The 27,166-nt window shown below is 37.6% G+C and overlaps 1 protein-coding gene across 2 annotated transcripts; it reads right to left on the reverse strand.

Moving 5' to 3' along the window:
* Positions 1–1,842: 1,842 nt before the first annotated feature.
* ELOC (elongin C) lies at positions 1,843–26,785 on the reverse strand. Of its 2 annotated transcripts, none has more exons than XM_039238399.1 (4): positions 26,708–26,785; positions 15,095–15,148; positions 10,725–10,868; positions 1,843–3,688 (listed from the first exon to the last, which is right to left on the reverse strand). In XM_039238399.1, exons 2-4 carry the CDS (start codon positions 15,096–15,098, stop codon positions 3,498–3,500), a joined length of 339 nt encoding a protein of 112 aa, XP_039094330.1. In that variant the 5' UTR covers positions 15,099–15,148; positions 26,708–26,785; the 3' UTR covers positions 1,843–3,497. The 2 variants fall into 2 exon arrangements, with proteins under 2 accessions (XP_039094330.1, XP_039094328.1); XM_039238397.1 differs by lacking the exon at positions 26,708–26,785 and adding an exon at positions 26,531–26,634.
* Positions 26,786–27,166: the final 381 nt, after the last annotated feature.

Below are 27,166 nucleotides of genomic sequence, written 5' to 3' on the forward strand. Positions count from 1 at the left end.
ACATTCACACCTGCAATTTATAAGTTGTAATTTTTACACATCTGGGCCAGTATGTATTATTGTCCTTTTAAAAAATATTATTGCTATCCTAGTGGTGGTGAAGTAGGTTATCTTTTTGTGATTTACTAGTTCTCTAATGACTTACGACTTGAGCAGATTGGCATCTATTGTTGGTCATTTGTGTATCTTTGGAGAAATGTTTATTTAGAGACTACAATTATCTTTTTCGTGGGAGAACATCAAGAGCGAAATCATTAACAAGGATCTTGAACCTAACTTTCCTGCCTTCCTATTCAGTAGTCTTCTCTGCAAGTGGCAGACCAGATGGTGTGCAGATATCTCCAATTAGGCTCAGACTAATCTTTTATTTCAACATTTACCTATTCGTTGTTAGGACATAAAACTTTAAGGTTGCAGTGGAATATGTCTGAGACACTACCTTTACATACCAGTGAGTTTGATTCAACGCAACATTTATTGAATGCCTGCAACATAAAGGCATTTTGCTGGACACTAAGAGAAGATCAACATCACCTAAAAAAAATAATTTTCCTCCTTCATTCCTGCTAGCTTACAGTGTAGTTTTTAGATGTACATAAGGCAAAAATTGCCACTAGGCAAAGAATTAAAACAGTTGTTCAAAAACAAATCACATAAATTATTTCATTAGTTTCACGAGCTTTTGTACTTTTATAACTTTAATATACATACCCATTCCACTAGTCAGTGTGACTTCCTGGACTCGATTTAGGAATAGGTTTTCATCAGAGTACCTTCAGTGTTTAAGGATGGTATGGTACCTCATCAGAGTCTATTCTTGCCCAGAACAGGAAAATTGCCTTTCAATGTGATGTTAGAAAAAACCCCCAAAATGTTGGAAGCACAATGCCTAAACCCTGTCTACCATGTTGCATTATAGGACAGCAATTTTATGAAATCCCTTTGAATTACAACTTTGATGCTGCTACATTAAAAAAAAAATTAAGTTATTTATTTTGAGAGAGAGAGCACGTGCCCGAGCGTGCAGGGGAGGGGCAGAGAAAGGGAGAGAATCCCAAATCCCAAGCATGCTCTACGTTGCCAGCACAAGGCCCGGCATGGGGCTCAATCCCAACTATGAAATCATGTCCAGAGCCTAAATGGAGAGTTTGATCCTCAACCTAAGTCACCCAGGCATCTTTTGTGAGATGCCATGCTACCTGAACCAGATTACTGGCTACTTGAGAAAGCTACTTTAATTCCTTTAGTTATATACCTTCTTCCTAAACCAGCTTGGCCTCTTACCTTTATTCTGTAGGTTTGGATCAAAAACATTTACATTATTTCTCTGAGTATTTGCACTATTTTGAAGAGTCGATAAATTTAACAATATGGCTCACACTAAGATGACCACTCCATACATAGCAAAATGTCTCTAAATGTATTTCTTCTAATATGGGCTGGATTTATTGCTTACAGTAAACTGTATTTCTCAATATCAACAAGACTTCAAAAGTAAGGAGACTCTCATTTGTCAATTGCAAGAAAGATAAGCAATCTAAAAAGCATAAAATAATCTTAGTACAAAAATGAAATACTGAATAAAACAGGATTTTGTGGTAATATTTTATATGCAGAAAAATAAGTTGAGATTTGCTCCATTTGAAAAGTAACCTAATTATCAAGTTTCTGAACTGTTAAGATTTCAATGCTATGTAAAAGTTATCTCTTTGATTTAACCAAATAAAAATTCCTGCTATTCAATCATATGGCAAATGTCCTGAAGCAAGTGGTTTCATGAATTCTCAGAAAAAAAGAGAAAATTAAAGTTAAAAAGATCAAACACCAAGTGTTCATCAAACCTTTCAGTCAAGAGCCTTTATTAACATGCATGTATCATTTGCCGCAAGATATACAGTTTTTCCTAATCTTTCAGTTCTATTTCAATATTTTAAACTTAAGGTTACTTCTGGATCTAACACATTAAGTAACCTACTAAAATTGGTCAAAGTTAAACTTTACTCTAGTTATCACTTTGACCTTTAAGATCATTATTTAGGTTTTTGACATTGTCAGCAAGTAGACTATGATTCCTGTACTTGATAATCTTCTATACTAAAATATGTACCAGTATGTCTTGAGAAGTTACTAAAATATATGCAATTACCATATTTAATTGCTTTCAGTAAGCTGGAAAGTACAATGTTAGGTCTTCTATAAGGAAAAATTACTGATAGATCTTGGCTATGTTTTTTGTAGGTTCCAGAAAAACCGGTCCATATTAAAACAGTCTTACAGAACTAAGCTGAAGGCTTAAATATATATCTCCTATTTCGATAGCTGTGTTTTACTACTAAGATAGAGATAATCATAAACCCTACTCCAGTGCTTCTTTTCCCATGCCTGAGCAGAGGTGCTCTGTCATAGTTTTTCTGTTTAGCATAAAAGCTGAATGACCTCTCTGTAAGTCTGATTTCAGTACAAGACCCACAGATTATGGGTATTATACTTATTGAGACGTATTTTAATTAATAGATGATAATTCATATACTATATCAAAGTGCATGATAAGATTTGCACTTCGTCTCTCCACGTTTTTAGTCTTGCATACCATTTCAGTTTGTTGGAGGAAGACTGGAATAGTTCAGAAAAGTCTAGCTTTTAAGAGCCTATTAAAGTCCATAATAAGTCTTTTAAAACATTTATATAATCAGAAGTGCAGTCACAACAAGGGACTATGTAAGAATGAATATTGCAAAGGAAGCTTTATAGTCAATTCAAGTACAGTACTTTGGATTGGCCAAAATGCACAACGCACATGTAATCAGTCATGTAGTTTACCTGTTGACCATGTGGCTACCAGTTCAAAAAGTGATTGCTTCAAAAGCTGTGCCTAGTAATCTTCCAAAATTGCTTTTAAATAAAGTTCTTAAGTTGCAGCAATAAACAAAAAGATACACTTAAACAATACTGCAGTTTATCAAAAGACACATAAGAAATTTCAACTCTTATGTCTTTGACAGTTATAAAAATCAATGTTTTGGCTAAGTTATAAACATGTTTATAATGCAATTATTTGCATAACTCTAGTAATGCTAACAACGGCTATAAGATCAGAACAGGTTTTCTTTCTTTTTTTTAAAAAAACTACTAGAAACACAAAAATACGTAGCCCCGTTATTTACCTGTAGAATGTGTTCATTTATGCTTAAATTTCAGTTTTACGATATCACCACTGCTCCAATTTTAAAAATCACATCCAAAGGATAAGGCAAAACCACCTACGAATTGGCATATTTGTTTATTTCTCAATTTGTGAAAATGTCCTCAATTTGTTGATGTAGCAAACAAATTTCAACTCTGATTGCTATGCAAAAGAACAGAAGATAATCTGCTTTGCAATGAACTTTAAAGTTCAACTGCACACAGGCAACATGCTATATATGAAAAAAATTACTAACTGAACTACAGGTATTAAATACTGAAAAAAGTTAACAGTTTATTATAATTTATTTTATTTAACAATCTAGGAAGTTCGCAGCCATCAGCAGTTCCAGTGCAATTTCAGGTGCAATTGGGAATTCAGGAATCTCTGTGGAGCTGTTAGTGTAGCGAACCTTGTAGGTAAAATACATGCATACTTTTGATAGCACATGTGAAGGGATCTCTCTAAAATTGACTTCATTAGTTTCATTCTCAGCAAACTGACCTGTAAAAGAAAAACAGTATGTTTGTTAGGGGCTTAACAGTGTTCCTCCAAAATTCCTATGTTGGGAAGTTCTAACCCTCAGTACTTCTGTGACTGTATTAGGAGACAGGATCCTTTCTCTCTCTCTCTCTCTCTCTCTGTGTGTGTGTGTGTACACACACACACACACACACACAATGGAGTATTACTCAGCAATCTAAAAGAATGAAATCTTGCCATTTGCAACTACATGGCTGGAACTAGAGGGTATTATACTAAATGAAAATGGTCAGAGAAAGACAAATATCATATGACTTCACTCATATAAGGACTTTAAGATACAAAACAGAAGAACATAAGGGAAGAGGAGAAAAAATAATATAAAAACAGGGAGGAGGACAAAACATAAGGGACTCTTTAATATGGGGAGCAAACAGAGGGTTACAGAAGGGGTTGTGGGAGGAGGGGATGGGCTGAATGGGTGAGGGGCATTAAGGAACCCACCCCTAAAATCATTATTGCACTATATGCTAACTTGGATATACATTTTATTTATTTATTTTTTAATGTTTTATTTATTTCTAGGAGAGAGAGAGAGAGACAGCATGAGCAGGGGAGGGTCAGAGAGAGAGGGAGTCACAGACTGAAACAGGCTCTAGGCTCTGAGCTGGCAGTCAGCACAGAGCCCGACACGGGGCTCAAAACCACGAACCGCGAGATCATGACCTAAGCGAAAGTCGGACGCTTAACCGACTAAGCCACCCAGGCACCCCTGGATATACATTTTAAAAATAAATTAATAAAAAAAATCTTTATTAAGATAGTATTTGAGATTAATCAAGACTGAATTTTAAAATTCTAATTTTTGTCCAGGCTGGAAACTTGAGCTTCTCCTAAGAATCACAGTGGCATGATTAAGTAAAGGTGAATAGGATATAAAAAAAAAAAAGACAAATCTTTTAGAAGATTCAGTTTAGGGAAAGAAGTCTTTATGTGCCATCAGGAGCCTTGTGCTATACTGAACTGCCATATAAAAATAAGTAAATAATAAATGTTTGTTTCCCCCTTTAGTTTTTTTTTTTTTTTAATTTTTATTTTTTTGTTTATTTCTGAGAGAGAAAGAGAGAGAGAGAGCGTGAACAGGGGAGGGTCAGAGAGAGAGGGAGACACATAATCTGAAGACAGGCTCCAGGCTCTGAGCTGGCTGTCACCACAGAGCCCAACGCGGGGCTCGAACCCATGAACCGTGAGATCATGACCTGAGCTGAAGTCGATGCTTAACCGACTAAGCCACCCAGGCGCCCCTCCCCCTTTAGTTTTTAAAACTACGATTGTTAACGAGAGCTCCTCATAAGTTACTTCCTTTTGTTTTAGTAACACTTCATAAACTGTTTTTAGTGACCGCTCAAAATGTCTTTAGCTATATAAAGGTGACAGTGCTTAGCATTTACGATAGGGATAAAATAGTTTCTTAGCAGCCTAGCACTAGCGCTGTGTACTGAATATAAAAAGTAGAAAAATGTACTTTCTGAGAATGTAGTATTTTAAAAGTTTTCTAATAATTGTTGTTTGGGGGTGGAGTGGGAAGAAAAGAATGCATAATTCACAGCAATGAGGTAAGTTTTACTTTGTTAATGACTAAAACTCTCTTTCTTGAATGTAGTGTGAAATCCTACCAATAGATACTTATTAAGCCTTTGATATTAGACAAACATTAGGGTGGTGTTTTTTTGTTTTTTTAAAATTTTTTTTAATGTTTTTTATTTCTAGGAGAGAGAGAGCGAGAGCGTGAGCAGGGGAGGGTCAGAGAGAGAGGGAGTCACAGACTGAAACAGGCTCCAGGCTCTGAGCTGTCAGCACAAAGCCTGATGCGGGGCTCGAACCCACGAACCGGGAGATCATGACCTAAGCGAAAGTCGGACGCTCAACAGACTAAGCCACCCAGGCGCCCCAAGGGTGGTGTTTTTTGAGGTGAAATTCATATTACATAAAATTAACCATTTTAGAGTATACAATTCAGTGTATATAAACAATGTTGTACAAACACCACTGCTATCTAGTTCCAAAACATTTTCATCATCCCAAAATAAAATCCTGAACCCTTTATGCGGTTATTCCCCATTTTCCCAACCCCCAGCCTCTGGCAAATACCAATCTTTCTGTCTCTATGGATTTATCTATTCTGGACATAAATGGAATCCTACAACATGTGACCTTTTGTATCTGGCTTCTTTCACTCAGCATCATATTTTGAAGGTGCATGAATCAGTACCTCATTCCTTTCTATGCAAACAGTTTTGGGTTGCAGATATATTAAAGATCACACTTACAAAAAGCAAATATCCTTTAATCTTAATTTTTAATTAAAATTTGTTGGCACCCATGATTTTGTTCTTCTAAAGTAAATCTTAGCTCTATCCAGTAAAAAGCCTAAACATAATTCATTCCATGAGCAATGAGTACTGCTAGCAACATACTGGAGTCCTTAAGGACCCTTTTCCATTACAAGAAAATGGCTCTTTGGAAAAAAATGGCTGGTTTCAGGATTGGAGAATAATGTACCAGAAAGCCTTAGAAATCTTGTTATTACAGAAAGTAGTATAGCTATCCTAGATTACCAGAGCCGGGTCAAAAGGACACAGGAGCCAACCTAATGTGGCTCCTTCTGAATAAAAATGGAGCAAATGGGGAAATTTGAGCATCAGTGAGAAGGACTACACCAGATAAAAAACCTTAAATAATACAAAATCACAAGTTGAAAATGAAAGAGAAAAAAACCAAAACACTCTTTGCTATTAGAGGATGCTAAAGAATCATTTCATTACTCTGAAAAATTAAATGTAAACAGAAAAAAAAATCAAGTATTTATTTTTACTATGCAGAGTATATTTCCAGGTAACCAAATATTTCTTTATAGGAAAATTCTAATAAATGCAGAAGAAATTACAAGAATTAGAAAATCACGGTTTCATAGTTCCAAATGAAGTAAATCTCAGCAATAATTACACTGAATGCTAAAAGCATTATATGAAAATCTGCCTGCAAAACTGTTCCTAGATGAATCAGCTTCTTAGCAGTGGAACCCACCAAGCGATCTTGACATTGCTAAAAGACTGGTACAACAGGAATACAGTAGTACCGCCTATCAAGTACTCTTGCCTAGAAAAATGAACTGGATTCTAATCATGCCTCTAAGAGTTCTAATTTATACGCTTACAAAATGAAATATTAAGTTTAATCCAGATGTGGACACTTTACAAATAACTTGTTTCTCCAGAAAATTCATGGTCTAAAAAAAGGGAGAGTGCAGCAGGACTATCATAGATTTTTAAGTGAAATGACACTGCCAGGATTTATTTGCTTGAAATACTCTTTTAAAAAAGTGATAATAGGGGCGACTGGGTAGCTCAGTTGGATAAGTGTCCGACTCTTGATTTCAGAGCAGGTCATGATCTCACAGTTCATGAGTTTGAGCCCTGCGTCGGGCTCTGCATGAGCAGTGCAGAGCCTGCTTGAGATTCTCTTTGCCCTTCCCCTGCTCGCACTCTGTCTCTCTCAAAGAAAGTAAATGTTAAAAAAAAAAAAAAAAAAAAAAGCTGAGGATAACAGGTGAAATGAAATTGGCAAAATGTTGACAAAATTGAAGCTGGAGATGGGTACATGCAAGTGTATTATACTATTTTTTGTACTTCTATGTATGTTTTAAAATTTCCACAATAGGGGTGCCTGGGTGGCTCAGTTGGTTAAACATCCGACTCTTGGTTTTGGCTCAGGTCACAATCTCACAGCTTGTGAGTTAAAGCCCTGCACTGGGCTTTGCACTGACAGCGCAGAGCCTGCTTGGGATTTTCTATCCCTGCCCTCTTTGCACTGTCTGTGTCTCTCTCTCGCTTAAAAAAAAAAAAAAAAAAAAAAAAAAAGTTAAATAAATAAATAAATAAAATTTCCACAGTAAATATGGAAAATACAAGTGACCTCAAATAGAAACAATCAACAAAACTAAATGGGAGAAGATATTTACAAATGACTTGGCTGACAGAATCCACAACATAAAGATCTTATAAAACTCAAACCCCAAAACTGCATAATCTAATTAAAAATGGGCAGAAGACATGAATGACATTTTCCCAAAGAAGACATACAGATGGCCAACAGACACATGAAAAGATGCTCAACATCACTCATTATCAGGGAAATGAAATCAAAACGAGATATGGAAACCAGCTTGACAATAAACTATTTAAGAAAACAAAAACAAAAACAAAACAAAACAAAACAAAAAACAATGAGATATCACCACACCTGTCAGAATGGCCCAAGTTAACAACACAAGAAACAGGTAGTTGACAAGGATGTGGACAAAGGGGAAGGAACCCTCTTCCATTTTTGGTGCAAGTGCAGCCACTCTGGAAAATGGTATGGAGGTTCCCCAAAAGGTAAAAATAGAACTACTCTATGATCCAGCAATTGCACTTCTAAGTTTTTACTCAAAGAATACAAAAATACTAACTCAAAGGGATATATGCACCCCAATGTTTATAGCAGCATTATCTACAACAGCCAAATTATGGAAACAGCTCAAATGTCCATCAACAGATGAATGGATAAAGAAGATGTGGTATGCACACGCACACACACTGGAATATTACTCAGCCATAAAAAAATGAAATCTTGCCATTTGCAACAACTTGGATGGAGGTAAAGTACTATGCTATGTGAATTAAGTCCAAAAAAGACAAATACCATATGATTTCACTCGTGTGGAATTTAGGAAACAAAACAAATGAGCAAAGGGGAAAAAAAGAGATGAAGAGGCAAACCAAGAAATAGATTCTTAACTACAGAGAACAAACTGATGGATACCAGAAGGGAGGTGAGTGGGGAGATAGGTTAAATAGGTGATAGGGATTATGGAGTGCAATTGTAATGGGCACTGAGTGTTGTAGGAAAGTGCTGAATCACTATATTGTTTACCTAAAACTAATATTACACTGTATATTAACTAGAATTTAAATCAAAACTAAAAAGACCGAAAACAAGTGACCTCAAATAGCCAAAACAATCTTGAAAAAAATAAAACACAGTTAGAGGCCTCACAATTCCCCATTTCACAACTTACTACAAAGCTATAGTAATCAAAATATTGTGGTATTAGCATAAGGACACATCAATGGACTGCCACTGCCCCCTCCACCTAGCTCAGTGGGTGGAGCATGCGACTCTTGATCTCAGGGTTGTGAGTTCAAGCCTCAGGTCAGGTGTAGAGATTACTTTAAAAAAAGAATAGATCAATGGAAGCAAGTTCAAAGCCCATAAATACAAAGCCCATAAATAAATCCACATGGCTATGGTCAACTGATTTTCAACAAGGGTGCCAAGACCATTAAATGGGGGGAAGAACAGTCTCTAACAAATGGTACTAGGATACCCACATAAGAAAGAATGAACTTGAATCATTACTTCACATCATATACAAAAATTAACTGAAATTTAAAAACCTAAATGTAAGAAGTAAAATCAGAACTGTTATGGGGCACCTGGGTGGCTCAGTGGTTAAGTGTTTACTTTGGCTCCAGTCATGATCTTGTGGTTCACAAGTTCAAGCCCCATGTTGGCTCTGTGCTGACAGCTTGGGAGCCTAGAGTCTGCTTCGGATTCTGTGTCTCCCTTTCTCTTTGCCCCTCCCCTGCTCACGCTCTTTCTCTCTCTCAAAAATAAATAAACATTAAAAAAAATCAGAACTGTTTTAAGAAAATATTTGCATATCATATATCTGATAAGGGTCTACTGTCCAGAATTTATAAAGAACTCTTGGGGCAGCTGGGTGGCTCAGTCGGTTGGGTGTCCAACTTTGGCTCAGGTCATGATCTCCTGGTTTGAGTCTGAGCCCCACATCAGGCTCTGAACCTGAAGCCTGCTTCGGACTCTGTGTATGTGTGTCTCTCTCTCTGTCCCTCCCCCACTCATACTCTCTCTCCCTCTCTTTCAAAAATAAACATTAAAAAAAAAAAAAATTTAAGAACTCTTAACAACTCAGTAACAAAAAGACACACAACTGAACTGAAAAATGTACAAGAGATTTGAATAGACATTTCTCCAAAGACAATATACAAATGTATAGCAAACACAAGAAGTGACGTTCAATACCATTAGCCCTTAGGGAAGTGTTAATCCAAACTACAATGAGAAACCACTTTATACCCATTAGGATGGCTAGAATCAAAAAAAGGGAAAATAAGTATCAGTGAAAATATGGAGAAACTTGAATACTCATACAATGATGGTAGGAATGTAAAATGGTGCAGTCACTGCATAAAGTTTGGTGTTTCCTCCAAAAGCTGAACCCAGAATTACTGTTTGCTCCAGAAATTAAAATTCTTTTTAAAAATTTTTAATGTTTTTATTTATTTCTGAGAGAGGGAGAGACAGCATAAGCAGGGGAGGGTCAGAGAGGGAAGGAGATACATATTCTGAAGACAGGCTCCAGGCTCTGAGCTAGCTATCAGCACAGAGCCCGACGCAGGGCTCGAACCCATGAACTGTGAGATCATGACCTAGGCCGAAGTCGAACGCTTAACCAACTGAGGCACCCAGATGCCCCTCAAATTTTTCTTAAGGTAAGAAAAAATAATACAGAAATTATTTCAAGAAAAATTTTAAGGTAAAAAAAAAGTATCAAAGGAAAAAAAATGCAAGCAAGCAAGAAAAAGCAAGCAAGTGAGCAAGAAAAATGAAAACATTAAGAATAGATGTTTGGGAAGTGGTAATTTCTAAAAATAAACTTTATACATAGTTAGGAGCACACATCGCCATCAGAGTCCTACTGTGGTGAAGATATTAAACAGGGAAACGAATGTAGGGAAATGATCCTTCCTGTTAGGGTAAATAACTGAAAACAGGATATGGCAGAAACCAATTTTTCTAATGCAACATCATCATGGAATAATGTTAGAAAAGTTACTCTTTCCTTTATTGTTATGAATCACTTAATTCAAATTAAGTTAAGAACATATTGAAAGTAAAGATTTATTAACAGAAAATAAAGAAATGTACCTACCTGGGCCACTCAACATGGCTTTTATTGTTCCGGATGTTAGTGCATGTTCTCTTTTTACAATAAATTCATGACCATCCGAAGATATCAACTTGACATACATGGCATCAGGGCCTTCACAGCCACCATAGGTTTTCTCTTCTCCATCTACAGTAAGTAGTAAAATGATTACTGAATCACAAAATTAAAAATAAACAGGCTTACCATGGTTAATATTTGAATAACCCAGACCAAAAACATTTCTGGATGGTAAGATCTACCAAGATTTTAAGTTTTTTTTTTTTTAACTCCTTGTTTTATCATTCTCTAAACATTTCCCAATGTCAGAGTAAACTACATTTAAGGATATCACTTTAGATGAAAACTTACTAGTATTTTTCAAAGAAGTATTAACAATTTTTTTGTGAAACAGTAGTACATTCAGATTTAAAGGCTCAAATAAAATAATCAACCAGTAAAACTTTAAATCACCTGAAATACTCATTTTAAAAATAAGACATTATGTGTTTAAGAATGAATGTTTATGTCATATGAATTCAACTTCCCTGACAAGCTCCAAATTCTTAAAGTTGGGGCTTCCTTTTATTCAGCATCTTGCTCTTGATCCATAATATTAATAATCAAAACATTTTATTGCTGAATTTAAATTACTGCATGATTGAAGTAATGAATATAGACAAATACTGGTCTTTGAAAATTCAAAGCAGAGGTGAGGACATAGAGCATGTAGATGTTACTCTACTGCCAGCTACCCTCAATTCCGCTACAGCTTCCACCACAGTAGTAGCTAGCTCAATGTAACTTTTTTGTAAGTATTTATTTTTGTATATCTTCCTAAGATCTTTCTAACACCTATGATTTTCATAGTATTGTGCTGACAAGATTATTTTTATGGTTACCAATATCTGAAAGAAAGTAATAAGGCTTATTCTAAAAACTTAGGAGCCCAAGAAAAAGATTACAGAGGATAAAGCTGCCGAAGTATTCAAGCTATAAACATCCATTTATTAATAATTAATTTCAAAATCCCTCCAATTAAGATTAATAAATACAAAAATAATTTATGTACTACTGCTGTCCGACATGTTTAATCTGAATCTAATCAGGAATAAACACTCAGACAAATCTAAATTTTAAACTGTCATCAAAGACCTCACTCCTCACACCCCCAAAAGTAGGGAGCTGTTTAGATGAGATTAAAGAGACAAATTAATGTAGTAAGTGATCCTTGACTGGATATAAAACACAGGCATAGCTCAGAGATAACTGTGGGTTCAGTTCAAGACCACCACAATAAAGCAATGCAAAAGAGAGTCAAATCAATTTTCTGGTTTCCTGGTGAATATAAAAGTTTGTTTACGGTATACCATGGTTTGCAATAGCATTATGTCTAAAAAAATGTATAGACCTTAATTAAAAATACTTTATTGCTAAAAAAAATGCTAACCATTGTCTGAGCTTTCAGTGAGTAGTAATCTTTTTGCTGGTGGAGGTTCATGCCTTGATGTTGACGGTCACTGACTGATCAGGGTGGTGGTTGCTGAAGGTTGGGGCGGCTGTACCAATTATATAAAATCAGACAATGAAATCTGTCTGCAGCAGTGATCAACTCTTCCTTTCAGGAACGATTTCTCTGTTGCATGTGATGTTATTTGACAGCATCTGACCCACAGTAGAACTTCTTTCAAAACTGGAATCAATCCTCTCAAACCCTGCCACTGTTTTATCAACTGAGTTTATGATCCATACGATGCAATTCCTCATCTGTTAAAGTTTTATCACGAAATTGTAGCAATTCAGTCACATCTTTAGGCTCCACTTTTAGATCTTGCTGTTTCCACCACATTGGCAGTTACTTCCTTCACTGAAGTCTTGAACCCCTCAAAGTCATCCATGAGGATTGGAATATACTCCTGTTAATGTTTATATTTCGGCTTCTTTCCATGAATCACATGTGTTCTTAATGGCATCTAGAATGATGAATCTTTTCCAGAAGGTGAATCTTTTCCAGAAGGTTTTCAGTTTACTTTGCCCAGATGCATCAGAAGAATCACCATCTATGGCAGCTACATATTTCTTAAGTAACAAGACTTGAAAGTCAAAATTACTCCTTGATCTGTGGGCTGCAGAATAGATGCTATGTTTGCTGGCATGAAAACAACATTAATCTCATTGCACATCTCCATCGGAGCTCTTGGGTGATCAAGTACACGGCAGCGATTTTGAAAGGAATCTTTTTACCCTGAGCAGGAGATCTTAAGAGTAGGCTTAAAATATTCAGTAAACCATGTTGTAAACAGAGGTGTCATCCAGGCTTTATTGTTCCATTTATAGACCACAGGCAGAGTAAATTCAGCATGATTCTGAAGGGCTCTAGGATTTTCAGAATGATCAATGAGCACTGACTTCAATGTAAATGGCAATTAGCCCCTGACAAGAGAGCGAGCTTGTCCTTTGAAGCTTTGAAACCAGGCATTGACTTTTCTCTACAATAGTCCTAGATGGCATCTTCTTCCAATACAAGGTGTTACATCTCCACTGAGTATCTGTTGTTTAGTGTAGCCACCCTCATTAAGTACCTTAGCTGGATCTTCTGGAGAACATGCTGCAGCTTCTACATCAGCACTTGCTGCTTCACCTTACAATTTTGTTACAGAGACAGCTTTCCTTAAACCTCATGAACCAGCTTCCGCTAGCTTCAGACTTTTCTTTTACAGCTTCTCCACCTCTCTCAACCTTCACAGAATTGAAGAGTCAAGGCCTTGCTCTGGATTACGCCTTGGCTTAAGGGACTGTCATGGCTGGTTTGATCTTCTATCCAGACCACTCAAACTTTCTCCATTGCCAATAAGGCTGTTTTGCTTTCTTATTATTTGTGTGTTCACCAGAGTAGCACTTTCAATTGCCTTCAAGAACTTTTCTTTTGCATTCACAACTTGGCTAACTGTTTGGCACAAGAGGCCTAGCTTTCAGCCTGTCTATGCTTTCGACATGCTTTCCTCACTAAGCTTAATCACCTCTTGCTTTTGACTGAAAATGAGAGATGTACAAGTCTTCCTTTCACTTGAACACTCAGAGGTCATTGTAGGATTAATAACTGGCCTAATTTCAATATTTTGTGTCTCAGGGAATAGGGAGGTCTGAGGAGAAAGAGAGAGATGAGGGAATAGCTAGTCGGTGCAGCAGTCAGAACACATACAACATGTACTGATTAAGTTCCCCATCTTATGTGAGCATGGTTCATGGTATCTCAAAATAATTACAATAGTAACATCAAAGATCACTGATCACAATAACAAATATAATAATAATGAAAAAGTGAAAAATTGTGAGAATTACCAAAATGTGACAAAGATGTGAAGTGGGCAACTGCTGTTGGAAAAATGGCACCAAAACTGTTCCACATAAGGCTGCCATAAACTCAAATTGTGAAAAAACAAAAAAACAAAAACCGCATTAACTGTGAAGTGCAAGAAAGTGAAGCACAATAAAATAAACTATGTCTATAATGTACCTGCTATAAAGAACACTACAGAAACAAATGGGAAATTCCAAATATGGAATGTTTAGGAGATGCCTACTCAAGTATTTGGTGTGAAGGGATACTGCACAACTAAATATATGGTATAGAAAAAAAAGCATGCATGTGTATGTGGATATATATAAATACACATATACATACACATAGAGAAGCAAATGTGGCAAAACAGTAACAATCACTGAAGGCTATGTAGTATATTACAATATTTGATAATAAAAAGCTGGGACATTCATAAAGATGCAAGTAACTTCTGAATTATAGACTACTCAAGCATACAGATATTAAGCAGGTTTTGCCAATCTCTTAGAACAAAAATAAAAACAATTATTAATTATTTAAATTTGTAATTCTTCTATTTTTTTTTTTTTTTTGCAGACTAAAGCATTTTATATGCTTGTTGGGAAAGTTTCTAATTTCTTAAGGTGCTATTTCTTACTAGCAATCACAAATATATTTGGCACAAAAACATTACTTATCTGCCTTTCAAAGAATATGTTCAGGCATACCTTGTTTTTGGCAGGTATGTTGTTTTGTTTTTTATATATAATGTTATTGCACACTTAAAAGACCACAGTATAATGTAAACATAACTTTTATAAGCACTGGGAAACCAAAAATCTCATTTGACTAGCTTCACTGCTGTGGTCTGGAACCAAACCCACAATATCTCTGAGGTTTGCCTGCAGTAAACAGACGCTGTAGATTTAAACAACCAATTTCAGTCTATTCTGATTGTTTTTTTACTTGCATTCACCAATGTCAAAGGCCTATCCTTCAAAAGAAAAACCAGCTTCTACTAGTTGCAATAAAAAATTACTTTTATGTAACTTACCCATTATGTTCTTATGAAATTCTACTTTACTTCCACAGGAACTTCAGTAGTTTCCTGAAAATATAACAATGCTATTTAAGATTAATGCTGGAATAACATGCTTTTACCCATTACTAATTAGTATTTCCTTGGTATTACAAGTTTAAAAACACTCTCTCTGCTATGCAGGAGTTTCCCAGCCCCCATAATACGGAACAGTATCAAATTTCTGAACATGGGAGGGGCGCCTGGGTGGCTCAGTCAGTTAAGCTTCCAACTTTGGCTCAGGTCATGATCACACGGTTTGTGGGTTCGAGCCCCGTGTTGGGCTCTGTGCTGACAGCTAGCTCAGAGCCTGGAGCCGGTTTCAGATTTTTTATATCTCTCTCTCTCTGACCCTCCCCTGCTCACGCTGTTTCTCTCTCTCTCTCAGAAATAAATAAAACATTAAAAAAAAAATTTTTTTTTTAAATTCTGAACATGGGAGAAAGGATGATCACCATCAGAATAGTGGTCTAAATACAGATTTGTTTTTTTCCTCCCCTTTAAGGTAGCTATTCTGACAACAGTTTAAAAATATAGGCAATTGTTCCTTAGGAGTTGAATTTAACTTGAAGGGATAGTTGGCCCTGATCATCTTTGCATACTTGTGTCTACTAGATACTAGCAGACACTAAAGCAGGTATTTGCTAAATGAATGGTAACATGATAAATTCAAGGAAATGAAGTAGCCTTCAGAATAATGAATAAGAAAAAGCTCGTCCTCATCTTATGTAATCATGCATGTTTATAATACATTTCACTGTGGCATCTTTGCTGCAAAATCTATGAAAATTCTGAAATGTAACAGTGAAATGGTAGAAAATTTTTAATATTCTGACAAATCTTAAATTTTAAATTTAAATTATTTAAAAATAAGATGAATGCTAAAGGAAAAGGGCTCATGTTTTGAGTAACTTTTTTTGAGGGCCTGATAAGTGGTGAACATTGTACTACATACCTTACATACATTATTTTAAAACAACACTTCCACAAAGGTATTATTATTCTCATTTTAGAGATGCAGAAACACTAAGAGGCTGCTACCTGCTTAAAGCTTCTACAGCTTAAGTGGCAGCAAGAGGATTTAAACCTAAGTAGGTCTGCTTTAGGGCCCACACTCCTTTCCATTATTCCATGCTGCTATGGTAAAAAAAATTCTGGCTCCCATTAAAACTTGCTTTCCACTCTGCTAGGTAAGAGCTGCTGACAAAAATCCTTAGATACGTATCTAAAATCTAAAAACAGTACTGTGTCACTTTATGGTAATAATAGTAGACAAAAATTCATTGGTCATTATTATTCTGTTCATACTGCTTTGTAATCATTCTAAGAAAGCAAAAAAGGAAAAAAAATGCTAGAAAAGCTAGAACAAGAACTTCAAGTGCCAACTTTCTATCTGGAAAATCTCCAGAGCCAAACATCTAGGATGTTTACTTAACTACCAGCAGCTAAGCAACCAAGCAGTCACATCTTAGAAGCCCCCTGTGTAGCAACAGCTTCTCTATAGACTTAATATAGCAAGTCAATCTCACCATTTATTCAAGGGTTAAAAATGGGTGGGTGGGGGAAGAGAAACTCCCCATCACTAACAAAACAATCCAATATATTAACAGTTAAGAGTAAATCCTAATTCTTAGGTAGAAGTTAAAAATATTTAAAGTGTGATTAAATTTGGATGTAACCTACAAATTACCTACATAAGTCTAAATTTGGGTTAACGAAAATCTCAGGGTAAACATTTGAATATCCATTCCATAACTGAGCTGAGTTCTGGAAACACGAATAGGTAAAGACAAGTGGTTGAGCGGTAGGTTGAAAATATTTCTAGGTTGGGGCGCCTGGGTGACTCAGTCCGTTAAGCGTCCGACTTTGGCTCACAGTTCGTGGGTTTGAGCCCCGCATCAGGCTCTGTTCTGACAGCTAGCTCAGAGCCTGGGGCCTGTCTTTGGATTCTGTAGCTCCCTCTCTCTCTCTGACCCTCCCCTGCTCGTGCTCTCTCTCTCTCTCTCTCAAAAAATAAACAAATAAATAAAAAGAATTGCTCTATTTGTAACATGTGATTAGAAGCATGAATGATATATTAAAAAAATATTTCTAGGCAAAAGATACAGTACGAACAAAAAGTCCTCGGATATCATTGTGCTTTTAGTGTTATATATAAACATTACTCTTTTATAGGTTTTTTTTTTTTTTGTAACAGAAATTCTAGATGAGCCTAGCACCCACACTGAAATCAGTTTTGAATCTAGTATTACTGAACATTGAAAAGATCTTTGAACAGCCCATCCTTCAGATTTTAAATGTTACCATGATCATTTGTTATATTATAGGAATTTCTAGACTATATTCTATCTCACTAACCTGTTTATACCTGACTAATACATCCACTGTTTTCATTACAATAAGTGTGATAAACACGTTCTGCTAAATGGCCAGGCAAGTCCCATTTTATCATTAGAGATTTCTTTTTAGGTGGACTTTTAGATACTTTACAGTTTTTACTATGAATGCCATCTGTTTTCCTATTATACTCTCTGAAAGGTTATTGCTGGTGTTTTAACTCCCTTAAAAGTTGATTTGTATACCATCACTTTTGCAGAACTCTCTTCCTAGTACTAATAGTTTTTTAACTCTTGGCTTAAGTTATTAAGTAAGTGATACTAACAGCTACAAATACATTTTTTGTACCTGTCTTTTACATTGGCTATTTATTTGGAAAAAGTATTAAGGTTAGATGTTTGACATCATTCATAAAAATACCCTATAGACTAAAGAACAAAATATAAAAAACTCACTGAGCTCTGGAAAAATAGAAGAAAAAAATAAAAATAGCTCATAGACCTGTACACAAAAAAAAGTTTGATCCCTATAGTAATCACGGAACACGCAAACTAACACACTAAAATGTGCTAAGAATCAAGTGTTGGAGGAGAGGGGGACAGGGTAATACTATATATATAGCACGACAGTTTTTGGAAGGCAGCAGCACAATCATCAGGAGGCCAGCAATAACTCTCCTTCCTAGTATCTATTTTAGAGAAACACTAGCATTGTGCACAAAGGCAAGCAGTAGAAAATTGACTATAATATGTGTACAAATGAAAAACTGAAAATACCCTTAAAAGGTTCATCAATTAGGGAATGACCCAAAGAAAAACAGTATATCTACAATTATTAGCACTTATTATAGGCAGTGAAAAGGAGTAAGTTAAATCTATGTACGTATAAAATACCATCAAGATAAACTTAATTTTTTAAAAAGCAGATTAGAAAGATAGGTATAGTTTGGTGCCATTTATGTAAAACAAGTGGCTTCCTGCCTATTATGTTTTCTGCAGAATAAATAAAATGCACAAAAATACATGCTCAAAGTGTAAGTAACTAGAAAACTAATGCATAAAAAAATTTAAAAAAAATTTTTTTTACCTCTCTATGACTGAGGTATCCAACACAATGGTAATTATGCGGTAATTTTGAGAGAAAGAGGGAGAGAGAGCACATGAGCAGGGAAGGGCAGAGAGAGAGGGAGAGAGAAAATCCCAAGGAGAGTCTGCCCTGTCAGCGCAGAGCCTGGAGCCTGCTTCAGATTCTGTGTCTCTGACCCTCCCCTGCTCACGCTGTCTGTCTCTCTCTTTCTCAGAAATAAATAAAACATTAAAAAAAACCAAACAACAAATAAATGTATAGAACCAAGCAGCTCATAAGGGAACAATGATCAGCCTGATGATTAGTTCCTAACTATACGTAAAAATGATTAATTTGGAAAACAAAGTAATACAAATTTTGACAGAACTTAGGAGGCAATTCCAATTCATAATAACACATCAAAATATCCTGCCCAGCTGTGCTTACAGTGTCACCGATATATGTCTGTCAAAAGGAGTTAAAAGTTCTCATTCTAGCCTATTTAAACTTATACTTTTAGCTAATAGTACTCCTTCCCCTTATTTCCTCCATTGGGGAATTTATAGTTTTCTTCACTATTAATGCAAATGCTTCGAAGTGTCTCTTTAGATATATTTTGTCTTGCTTACTAGCTGTAAATTTCCACAAGGAAAGAGTCTCTATGACCGAGGTATCCAACACAATGGTAATTATGCGGTAACGTTAACAATGTGAAGATTCGATAGTGTATTTGGCCACAGACACAGACATTACTATTCTAACCTTTCTAACAGAATAAAGTTATGCAAAGGTACAATCCTTGTGACCAAGATTGGTTATTTTTATGTTTTCCCATGATGTTAGCATTGAACAAACTTCGAGAACTTTTAGAAAACCACAGTGAAAACTGTTCTATTTAAGTTTATTAAAATATTTTAGGCTACACTGAGAGGAGGGTGCGACTAAGGAAGGAGATGGTATTCCATCTTTCACAATAAAATTTAGTCAATATGAATTCTTAATCCTTAAAACAATATTTAAAGACTTCAAGGACATAGCCACATTTTATGAAATTATGATAACCAAAACAGCAGTCTCACAAATTTGCGCTACCATAATTATTAATTATAAATGCAAATGTATGAAACACATATTCCTGTAAACTATTTCTAGAATTTTGTTTCCTGGAACTAATCCAGTTATCTGAAAATGTTGTGTTTGACAATGTCCTCAAATCTCCTAGGTTAAAGTTTGCTCCCAAACATCCCAGAGTTTAAGAACAAGTTTTGTTCTCAGTGGCTGTCTACACTAATGCTAGGTCAAAGAGCATAGTTCTTTGCTTTTACTAAGGGAATTTATTCAGTCATTTAATGTAAAAGCACTGACCTCAATTTTTTATCTATTTCTGATGGTTAACAATTAGTCATGGCCTAATTATTGTCCTAAATGGTCAAGTTTTTACCATTAAAATAATGATTCATCTAATAATGCTCAGTAATCAACTGTATTATAATATTCCATCAACAGGGCTCAATTTCTGGAAACAAATCCTCACAAATGCCTGCCCTATGTTCTACCCGTTGTGAACTGTGGGCCTTTAGGAAATCTAGATTAGAAGAAATCTCTCTGGTATTTAAGAACTCTATTTTAGACTCATCACAAATGATTAATCAGAAATATTACACAAGGTGATGCAGACCACAACAATTCCAGTGATATTAAGTGGTCTTCAGATCATTGTGAATGATGGTTCTCGGTGACTTATGACTTGTTAAGTTACAGCTTACCAATTTACAAGCAGCAAAATGATAAACAAGACTTTCCTAAATCCTCACACTGGATTTCTAAATATTTGCCCAAGAAATAATTTGCCCATGAAAAATCTACAGGGTGCCTTGGTTGCTCAGTTAAGCCTCTGACCTGGGCTCGGGTCATGATCTCACGGTTTTTGAGTTCTCACCCAGCACTGGGCTTCGTGCTGACGGTGTAGGGCCTGCTTAGGATCCTCTGTCCACCTCCCTCTCTACCCCTCCCCTGCTCATGTGCACACGCACTCTCTGTCAAATATAAACATTAAAAAAAAAATGTCTTACAGAAGTGTTTACAGCAGCTTTATCCAAAATAAATGGGAAACTACTCTGATGACACATAAGCTGTGATATGTGTACAGAGGAATACCATTCGTAATAAGGTACACTGGAACACAAGACATAGGTGAACACCAAAAATATTATACTGAATGGAAAAACAAAAGAGTACATACTGCATTATTCCATTTATATGAAATTCTAGAACAAGTAAAATGAACTTATGGTGGTAGATTAGTGGCTGCCTCTGGAGGAACATGAGGCAACTTTCTGGAAAATTAAACGGTACACTGAGTATCTCACAGTATGTCAATTATATCTCAATTAAAATAAGGTTAGAATAAGACTTAAAAAATTACTGATGATTTTTCTTAAATTTAGGTATCTTTCATTGTAAAGGTATCATCAATCCAGAATGTTTTGTCTTATGAACCTTTCAAAAGATACTGATGCTGATACTAAAACTAATCCATATTCTCTAGACGTGCAGATGCTAACAGAGGAGAAGGACTGTGGGAGTCCAAAAGAAGTAAATCTAGACTATGAATCTCTTAAGTGAACAGCCACAAAAGGAAAGCAGCTTTTGATCTGGGTCTCAATGTATGCAGGTATTTTTACCAGGCAGAACTGGAAGAAGGAGGAGATCCAGGCAAAGTAAATAGTACAAGCCAAATCAAGAGAGGGGTGGGAAAGGCCTTCATACAAAGTAGAAGTGTCACTGGAAGTCCACATTTGAATTTTTACTCTCCAAATTCCTATCCTGAGAGCCTGATAGATTAAATTAGTGGTAAGACTTTTGGTTTCTTTACCCCCCCAAACACAATGGGCTAAATTGTGTCTAGAAGTCCCTTCCAGAGGTGCCTGGATGGCTCAGTCAGTTAAGTGTCCAATTTTGGCTCAAGTCATGGTCTCACAGTTCATGGGTTCAAGTCCCACGTCAGGCTGTGCTGACAGCTAGCTCAGAGCCTGGAGCCTGTTTCAGATTCTATCTCTCTCTCTCTCTCTCTCTCTGACTCTCCCTTGCTCACGCTGTCTATCTCAGAAATAAATAAAACATTAAAAAATTTAAAAAAAAAATCCCTTCCAGAACCACTATTTCATGATTGTACCCATCTGAAATCCTTCACCCGTCTACAAATGCCTGTAACTCCCAATTTCCCATCTTTATTCAACAGAGCTGTTGCTCTCATACACCACAGAACTTAAGGACTCCAGAGCGCTATGTGCTTCCACAGAGTCTGTCTCCCTCACTCTTGTAAACTACCTCGACTCCCTCTTAGACAACAATCTCCAAACTCCTTTGTTTTGGTTTAAAAAAGTTTGAACAAGTATTCCCACTATATACTATCTAATTACAGATTCTACCTATTATAAAATAATTTAAAAGAACCCTTAGAATAATACACTAAAAACAAATATAAAAAACAAATAGAAGATAAGTTCTGACCTTGCTTCATCCCACTGTTAAGAGTTCATCAGGTTTGGCACCATGCACATCTCACAGTCTTTATACCCTAACTCCCTGCCCTCTCCTCTATGTATTTGCCACATCCCTATCCTGGGCAAACCCAATTCCTTGCCTACCTCAAGCCTCAACCAAGAGATGGATTGTGGCTGGAGAAAAGACACAACCATTTTGACTGATCTCAACTTTAAATTTGTGACCACATACTTTAAATAGACACCTGGCATTGTAGTGATCCTGGCAGTAAACTGACTTTTCTACTCTAAAAAAAATCCTAGGGGGCGCCTGGGTGGCTTAGTCGGTTAAGCGTCCGACTTTCGCTTAGGTCATGATCTCGCGGTTCGTGGGTTCAAGCCCCGCGTCGGGCTCTGTGCTGACTGCCAGCTCAGAGCCTGGAGCCTGTTTCAGTCTGTGACTCCCTCTCTCTCTGACCCTCCCCTGCTCACGCTGTTTCTCTCTCTCCTAGAAATAAATAAAACATTAAAAAAAAAATTAAAAAAAAAAAAATCCTAGCTTCTCCTAAACCTCCAACACCTTCTCCTCTTTGCCCTGACAAATTTACTTATTTTATCAAGAAAACAGAAAGATATCACTTCAATTGCCTTGTCTTTCTACCTTCATTCTACCTGTATGTATATACCATATCCTCTGTTTACCCTCCTGTTTCAAAAGCTGAATAAAAACCATCCTTTCTGGGGCACCTGGATGGCCCAGTTGGTTGAGGATGTGACTCTAGGTTTCAGCTCAGGTCAAGATCTCACAGTTCATGTGTTCAAGCCACACAATGGGCTCTGTGCTGACAGGGTGGAGCCTGCGTGGGATCCTATCTCCCTCTCCCTCTGCCCCTCCCCCAATGGCTATCCTGCTCTCAAAAATAAATACATAAATAAATAAATAAATAAATAAATAAATAGGGTCATCTGGGTAGCTCAGTTGGTTAAGTGTCCCACTTTGGCTCAGGTCATGATCTCAGGGTTTGTGAGTTCAAGCCCCACTTCGGGATCTACACTGACAAGCTCGGAGCCTGGAGCCTGCTTCAGATTCTGTTTCTCCTATGTCTCTGGCCCCTCCTCCACTTGTGTGTCTCTCTCTCTGTCTCTCTCTCTCAAAAATAAACAAACATTACAATCCTTCTTATCTAAGGCCAACTCTTCCACTTACGCACACCTCTCCAAGGACTCTGTTCTATTATTCCCATGGACACATCAAAATGCTATAACTTCATTACTACCATCCACATCTCCTTAACCCACTCTGATCAGACTTCAGGCCCACTAATCCACTCAAAGGGCTCATCATATTTCAATTACTTGTTTACATGGCCAATATCTAATTCTCATCTAACTCTTAGCAGGGTTTTACAGTTGACTACTACTTCCTTCCCAAAACAATTTCTTCCCTTGGTATTAAAAAAAAAATTTTTTTTAAATAGTTTTTATTTATGTTTGAAACAGAGAGAGACAGAGCATGAGCAGGGGAAGGTCAGAGAGAGAGGGAGACAAAGAATCTGAAACAGGCTCCAGGCTCTGAGCTGGCAGTCAGCACAGAACCCAATGCGGGGTTCGAAACCACGAACCGCGAGATCATGACCTGAGCTGAAGTCAGACGCTTACCTGACTAAGGTAATCAGGCACTCCCTTCCCTTAATATTAAAGATGCCACACCTTCCTGGCTTTTCTGCTTCTATCACTGTTTGCTCCTCTTCTGACCTGAGTACTCCCAGTCATTTGCCCTCTTCTCCATTAACACTCTCCACTTGATGTCCTCCAGTCCACAGGTTAAAATATGACCCTCAGATAATCTTCCTAGCCTGACTCTGCCCCCAAGCAATAGTTATAGATATATAACTTGCCTACTTGCACACATTCTGAGCTGTAAGATAATTATCAAACTTTGTATTCCTATACAAATCTCTAAATTTATTCCTCAGAAACCATTGTACCTTCTTGTCTTCCTCATCTGAGTAACTGGCACTACTGGTCACCCAGATGCTCAGCAAAACTGTTGATTCCTCAAATTTTTTTCTGTCCTAAGGTGAAGGCAAGACCCACCTGGTTCTGTCTTCAAATTATATTCCAAATCAGACCATTTCTACTAACTTCCACGCCACATCTCTAGTTCAAACTACTATTATCTCAGTTGGACTACTACAAGCCTCCTTAAGAGCTGGTTTCCCCACTTTCCTCCAACTTGGTCTATTTGCCACCCAGTAACTAGTTATCAAAAGTGTAAGTCAGATGTTACTCCCCTATAAAATCCTGTAATGGCCTCTCATCACAGGCAGAAAAAGGACAATAAAGTTGCAAGTTACTTAGTCTTTACTAACTACTCTGATTTCATCTTCCGTCATTCTTCCTTCACTATGCTCCAGCTACACTGGTCTTCTTTGTATTGTAATAGGTCAAGTTCGTTCCCCTCTTAAGGTTTTTGCATTTTGCAGTTACTGCTATCATAAAAGCTCTTCCTTCAGATTTTCCTCATCATTTAGGTGTCCGAGGAAAAACAACTCCTCAGAGGGGTAGATTTTCCTTGCTCACTCCCGTATCAAATTAGAAACTCTTACCCTGGTCACCTATTTTAACCTAACTCTAATTTGATATCATTTCTTCACATTTATCACCACTTAAAACTATATTTCCTTATATATATACTTATTGTATCTCTGCTTTCCCCAAGCTCCATAAAGGCAGGCCTACTATACTGCCTGGCAGATAGCAGATGCTCGATAAATATCTCGAGTTAAAGGTACTATTGTTTTCTTAATCACCAAGGCTTGAAATTTCAGGTATCACTAGATGGGCTTTTTCTGATCTTATTTAATAATGGAACAGTAAACCTTTTTTTTAACTTTTTTTGGGGGGTGGGGGGGAGAGAGCGAGCCAGCAAGCAAGCGAGCAAGCAACAGTGGGGGTGGGTGACAGAGAGACCTTAAGCAGGCTCCATTCCCAGCACAACACGAGGCTCGATCTCAGGACCCTGAGATCACAATCTGAGCCTAAATCAAGAGTCATGTGCTTAACTGACTGAGCCACACAGGCGTCCCTGAAACCATAAACATTTACAGCAAGTGAGCAAAAATGCATTTAGACATATCAGTGTTTCCAGATTATTTTATAGTAATGCAAAACCCATTAAAAAAAAAAAGCACCTTATAAGATATACTCAAATATTACTTTAGAACTTGATATATAGAGGTGTCTAGATGTCTCAGTCAGTTAGGTGTCTGACTTCAGCTAAGGCTGTGATCTCAGTTTGTGAGTTTGAACCCTGATATGGCTCTCCACTCTCAGTGCCCGGTCTGCTCTGGATCTTCTGTCTCCCTCTCTATCTGCTCCTCCCCCACTCACCCTCTCAAAGATGAATAAACATAAAAAAATAGAACTTGGTATATAGGACTGAATATAACCTCTGACTACTAACTAATTACATTACACAATTACCATAAGGTAATGAAACGAGCAGCGGAGTTGAAATTTTAAAAATGCACATATATTTTGATATCGTAGTTACTAAATATATACTTAATGGAAAAAGGATATCCATTTAAAAATTAAATATGAACCCTAAATCATTATTTGGCAATAAGCAATAAATATCCACGATGACAGGGATCATACCAGTTTCCTTACCATTGTATCTCTAGATTCAATGAATCCACGTGTGATGTTTCAACATCATGAATTATAATGTAAGCAAGATTAGCAATTTATCATCTTAGTCTACACTAAAGGAAACAACTATTTGGGGGGAATCATAAAGCAACTTGGTAGTTTGCAAATAAAGATTTTAAAACTCAAACTAAAGGATTTCGGTTGTTCCCTACACTGAAGGTGATGCAAGCAGAAATGCTCGCACTAATGACACGAACTCTACAACTATAGATTACTAAAAAGATTTTCGTTCCGTAAGAGAAACTCAAGGGCCACGGTACGAGATCCCTTTCAGACAAGACTGGAAGGTAGATAGATGCACACCAGTTCCAAACTATCAAGTCGGGCAGAGATCGCCCGACAAGTTGCCCAGAAGGTAAACTTCTCGGGGTCCTGCAGCTGGAAAGTGGGGGACGGGGACTGTGAAAGACTATGTGAGAATCACCCCTGTGACTGGGGACTGACTACAAGAAAAGGACTTTTCTGAGTGCACCCGGGGAAAGCAAAAAGGGAAAGCGACAGGGCTGCCATGCTCCTAACTCCACCCTCCCCGCGCTCAGCTCGCGGAAGGCCCGGACTCGCGGGCCGCCGCCCCTCCTTTTCCCCCCTCTTCGAAACCCACCGAGAGGCGTCTAGAAAGGTCCCGCCGCCCTCTCCTCCCCTCCCCCAAACCAGGGGCTGAGGAGGCCCGGGGAGGTTAAGGGCTTCCGTTCCTTCCCCGCCCAAATGGGAAGGGGTGGGAAGTGGGACGGCGAGCGCGCCCAGTACGAGCCTTCCTCGTTCTCCATGCGAATCCGGAGCTCCGTTCCCATCCCAGCCCGAGACTCACTTGTCAGCACTGAAGCCACCGCAGCTACCGCGCCGGGTCCCCGCACACCGCCACAGCCCCTACTCCAGGGCCGCCCCCCCCACCCCCAGCTGCCTGCCGCCGTGGGTTCCGGGGCAGTTGGAGGAATCACTTCCGCCGGGTTACGGACCCTTTCTACGACGCGCGGGAGTTTAGTACCTGGTAAGGCTGGGACGCAGTCTATCGCCGGCTTCCGTCCACAGGAAGTGCGCACGCCCCCCTTACTCCTAGAGTACCACTGACTGCGGTCATTTGTAAATTTCAACCAATCGGATGCTGAATCTTCTGATTCCCAGCATGCAACGTCGACCCTGATCCGATTTCCGCAGGGACATCACCCTGAAAGAGATGCTCGGGGTTCCGTCGCAGCACTGCATCCTGGGATTTGTAGTTTTCCTGGCAGGTACTGTCTGTGTTTCTCCGCGGCAGCAGTAGACTCTGGGACTTGTAGTTTCTCACATTGGATGTTAAGATTTATTGGTAATTTTAGAGGTTGTCCCTGCCTCTGGATTGGGGGTACTCGTAGGGGCTGGAGATTATCTACAGAGAAAAAAATTGAAAAATGAGAGTAAGGTTTCTATGTTAACAAGCTTGTGGTCTTTAAGAAGCAGCAGTCTT

This window comes from Hyaena hyaena, unplaced genomic scaffold (assembly GCF_003009895.1).
Source record: "Hyaena hyaena isolate Hyena2069 unplaced genomic scaffold, ASM300989v1 scaffold_139, whole genome shotgun sequence".
Classification (NCBI taxonomy): Eukaryota; Metazoa; Chordata; class Mammalia; order Carnivora; family Hyaenidae; genus Hyaena; species Hyaena hyaena.

Bases quoted from the DNA above. Each gene is read 5' to 3' on its own strand.
- ELOC (XM_039238399.1), bottom strand. The intron at 3,689-10,724 runs GTAGGTACATTT...TTTCTTTTACAG, and splicing joins AGCCATGTTGAGTGGCCCAG to GTCAGTTTGCTGAGAATGAA.